Genomic DNA, 4,753 nt, shown 5'->3' with positions numbered 1-4,753 from the left:
GGTTTTCTGTAGCCAATTCCAGATTTGTTAGAGCTACAATTTTCATTCAGCCAATTCAAGGCATCAGAAGATCTATCTTATTTGCTTAGTCTAAAGAGTTCATAATTAGCCTTTTCTAGGTTTTCATGCAGGACTTTATTTCTGCAATCAGCATCATAAAGATTATTATTAGCAATCTTTAATTTTTTTTCAAGCTTATCCTGCAAATCACTCATTTTTCCTTTGCCATGTATATCAGGAGACTTCCCATTCTTAGAAGTAAGCTCAAGAACCTGGTTCTTAAAATATTTGACTTGTTTCTTGAAACTAGCTTTGTCAGATTCAAGCTCTTTGATATCAAGTTTGACACAAGAAAGGTTGCTTATTAGCTGATCATTTCCAGTACTCATTTTATCCATTTAATTCATTAAGGTCACAATTATGGCCATCCGTTATTTTTTGGACATAAGATGAATATTTTCTTTCAAGTCAGATATACTTACCTGGTTTGCATCATCTTTAGTTTCCGAATCACTCATGGCCATCATTCCTATCACTTTTTCCTTTGTTTAGGATTCTTCAATCGCCATCAAGGCAGCTTCGATGTTTTCATTTCCAAAGTCAGTTTCCAAGGTCCTCCATATATCATGAGAAGAGATGCAAGAGGACACTTTGAGGAGAGTGTTTCTAGACAAGCTTCTGTAGAGCAGGTCCTTTGCTTTAGCATTTTTCTGAACTAGCTGACGATCTTCCTCATCATATTCCTCTTCTCTTTTGTTGCACTTGTTATGTTCACTATCCATTTTGGTTAGGAGAATTGGTCCATGACTGACAATTAACCATAGGTCAAAGTCAGTAGCCTGAAGAAAGTTTTTCATACGCAGCTTCCATTCATCATATTGATGTTCATCAAACAAAGGAGGTCTTCCAATGTGCATTCTAAGCTGTACTAGGGTTTCGTCTTTACAACTTGGTGTTCATCAATCACAGCATAGAGGCTTATAGCCTTATCCTTCTTTTCTTCCTCTTGATCACTCCCATTGTCCTCATATGCTGCCAAGAATGCCTGCTTCACTGCTTCAGTAAATCCTTCGCCTAGGAGTTTTCCTTTGTTGGAACCCTTTTCTCTCATCTTCTCCCATTTCTCTTTTTCAGCTCGTTCTTTCCTCTGCTCAATTTCCCAAATTGGGCAGTCCTTGACCATGTGATCTAGCTTGCACACTTGTAACATCCATCATAGTTAGCTTTGTCGATCTGCTTGGGCTTACTACCGGTCTCTCTCTTGGATGCACATGGCAAACATTGCTAGATCAGGATCATCATAGTCAGATTTATCATCCTCAGACGCTTTAAGAACCAAGGCCTTATACTTCTTTGGTTCTTCCTTGCGCAGTTCTATCTTTCTTATTTCATGAGATTTTATGTTTCTAACCAACTCATCAAGTGAGATTTTTTCCAATTCCTTGGCTTCCTGGATTGCGGTGACTTTTGATTCCCATGAAGCTGGAAGGATTCTTAGAACTTTGCTAACCAACTCTTCTAAGGTAAACATCTTTCCAAGTGATTTCAGTTCATTGGTTATTATAGTGAACCTAGTCATCATATCTTGGATGGGCTCAGACTCCTTCGTGGAGAAAAGTTCATAGTTTCTCATGAGTAGCACAATCCTTGATCTTTTTACTTGGTTTGTTCCTTCATGAGCAGTTTGGAGTACATCCCATATTTGCTTCGCCTTAGAGCACATATAAATTCTATTGTACTCGTCAGGACCAAATTCACAGATATGAATTTTCTTAGCCTTTGCATTCTTCTCCATCATTCTGAAATCTGTTGCCATAAATTCTGAGGGGTCCTTAGGAACTGTTTTATTTTGTGCATTTTGTTTAGTAGGAATCAATGGACCTTGGTTCACTATGGTCCATAGTTCATAGTCTTCAGCTGTCAGGAGGTCTTCCATTCTTGCTTTCCACCAACTGTAATATTTTTCATTGAACAGGGGTGGCCTGGTAGTTGATTGTCCTTCATTAATTCCAGGTGGAGCACTTATCTTGCTTTCAAGATATCTCTAGGTGTTAGCCGTGTAAATAAGAGAACCTACTCTGATACCAACTGTTAGTTTGAGTGCCCATATGGATTACTAAAGAACTTGGTTCTTTACCGTGTTCCTTAAGCATAAAGTAAACAAGGAATAAAATGAACACAATGATTTTTACATGGAAAATCACTCGGCTCGAAAGGTGCAAAAACAATGATCTACCACGTAGGATTTTCAACTCCAACTCCACTAGAGCAATGGGCCAACATGTATCAATTACAAGACTAATTAAATACTCTCAAGTACTCCTACTACTCCTATTTGATTCACAAATTACTCTAACTTGTAAAGAAAAATACTTACTCTAACTTCTAATTGTTAATGACACTTGATTATAACTCAATTTCCTAAAACACATTCACTAGACTAACTCAGGAAGAATATAATGCAAGTACTCGACTCGAGTAAACGACTTATGACTCTTTAGTTGATGTGTAAAAGGATAGTCTAGAAGTCCAAAGTCGATCATAATTAAACGCTTCAACTTCAGATCTTCTAGGAGTCATATTCATAGTCAGCTTCCTCTTTGATAGGACTCCTACTGTTCCAAGGATTCAACAAGCTTTGGGACTTTTGTCTCTGACTGAATTATCCATATCTTCTTGAGCAACGACCCATATCACTTATAGCAGTCTTCTTCCACCAAACCCGGACTTGGGTAACTTTGAGATAAAGTTACTTTCTTGTATAGACGTACAAGTATCAACATGAGGAGCTAATCCTTTCTCCTGAGGAGTTGGTTCTTCAGAACAATTAAGCAGCTACGTTGAGGACCTGACTCTTTAAACATTTAGTTATACTTTGTTAATCATCAAAACTTCAATACTCAACAAAATATATTTCTTAAATTTTGTGTCCGATCTAATACCACCACATAAAGTAAAATTGATTAAATATTTGGTTTGAGCATTTACTTATTTGTTTTTTGTTTTTTTTTGTGGCTTAGGTGTGGAGGGATGATAAGTGGGGATTTTGACTACTTATTAGCGCCTTTTAGCTTTTGTTTTAGTCTAAAAGCATAGAATTGTATTTCCGAAACTAATGAAATGTGGAAAATTGCAGGAATGTTGGATGTTGGACTCCCGAGATAAAATCCGACTCAAAAAGGAGTAGTCTAAACACAGGGCAATAAAAGGCACAAAAGTTAATAATGTGCGGTCTGCCAAATTCCATCTGCAGCCGCAGGCAAGGAAGAAAACCTTAGCAGACTTTTGAGAAAATTGCGGACCGCACATGAATTGTGCGGCCGCAAAAGCAGAGCTAGGATCCAAGATCAAAGAGATGACAAAAAGTCAAGTCCTGTGTTTCCTCGAATTGCGGGCCGCACAAGATATGTGCGGCCACACAAGATTATCTTGCGGTCGCAATCATACAATTGCGGACTGCAAAAGAGTGCCTTGCGGCCGCAGTGCCAAATCTACGGACCGTAGAAATATTACCTCGCGGCCGCAGTTGAGAATTTTGTGGCCGCAGAATCCCAGCTCTTGCAAGATGAAGACATATGTGGACCGCACATGGAATTTTGCGACCGCAGAAACTCCCGAGGGTTATTTTTGTCTGAAATTTTCAGACTTGTATAAATAGAAGAGTTTCACGAAATTAGGTTAAGTTTTGACCTCAGCAAATCCTGTAGCCATTTTTCTTTGTCTCTTTTGGAAGTTTACTATATTTTGGTGTATTTTATAATAGATTTTATTATTTTAAGCTTACATTATGAGTTTAATTAGTATATCTTCTTCTTTTTCTTCAAACCCAAGCATGAGTAGCTTGATTCTTACAAGGGTTGTCCCAACCCTAGTGTGTAAACCTTATGGGTATTTAATTTAGTGCTTATTTATGATTGGGTGTTTATTATTTAGCCTAGTTCATGTTTTAATTTGTGGAATTAATGGTTGCAAATATTAGTTCATGCCTATTTAACTTAGTCGCTTCTTGAGAAAGAGAGACTTAGTCTAGGAAAACTTGGCTAACAAGGAATTGGGTCAATCGAGAGATTGATTAACCCAATTAAAGGGTTCAACCTAGAGATAGTAAAAACCAAACTTGAGCTTTTATCAACTGTTTTGTGTAATGCCCATTTGGTCTTGAGAAAGCCAAATTAGGCAAAATCACTCTCTGACCGAGAGGTATTGAGTGAGTAATTAAGAGTTGATAGCTATAATACACTTCGATCAACAAAATAAGCATTAAGGTCCTTATCCCATTAGGCAAACATCTAGGTTAGGGGTGGGCATAATACCGACCGAACCGAAAAAATCGGTCGAACCGTGAATTTCAATTTTTTGGTTTCGGTTTAAATGGTTATTCGGTCGGTGTGCGGTTTTAAAAGTATTAAATTTCGATTTTTCGGTGCGGTTTACGGTTTTGGTATTTCGGTTTTCGGTTAAACCGAAAAACCAAAATTTTGGACTCATACCCAAAATTTTCGGCCTACAGACTTCCGCTGCCCATACCTATCTGAAGCCCAAGTTAGCCAAGCCCATCTGTACCTTATCCTATTAGTCTTACTAAACCCAAATGCTCAAATTAGGTGTTAGTCTTTGGTTCTTTGAAATGGGAAGCTGCATTTGCAGAATGCTCTACTGTTTGAGATTTTGCAGTCTTTTCTACAATCTTTTTTCTGTTCTTTCTCATGCATTGCCAAGGCTTAAAATCTAGTGGTATAACTGGTGTTTCGAG

At 37.8% G+C, this 4,753-nt stretch overlaps 1 protein-coding gene across 1 annotated transcript; it reads right to left on the bottom strand.

Moving 5' to 3' along the window:
- Positions 1-1,246: 1,246 nt before the first annotated feature.
- LOC138892837 (uncharacterized) lies at positions 1,247-1,936 on the bottom strand. Its single transcript, XM_070176584.1, has one exon. The coding sequence runs from the start codon at positions 1,934-1,936 to the stop codon at positions 1,247-1,249; it is 690 nt and encodes a 229-aa protein (XP_070032685.1).
- Between the last annotated feature and the right edge of the window lie 2,817 nt (positions 1,937-4,753).

The sequence above is a fragment of the Nicotiana tomentosiformis genome, chromosome 5 (assembly GCF_000390325.3).
Source record: "Nicotiana tomentosiformis chromosome 5, ASM39032v3, whole genome shotgun sequence".
Classification (NCBI taxonomy): Eukaryota; Viridiplantae; Streptophyta; class Magnoliopsida; order Solanales; family Solanaceae; genus Nicotiana; species Nicotiana tomentosiformis.
The sequence above is the reverse complement of the archived record's forward strand: the minus strand, read 5'-3'. Positions and strand labels throughout refer to the sequence as shown.

Excerpts from the sequence above, each read along its gene's own strand:
- LOC138892837 (XM_070176584.1), bottom strand. The coding sequence starts at position 1,936 with ATGGAAGACCTCCTGACAGCTGAAGACTATGAACTATGGACCATAGTG.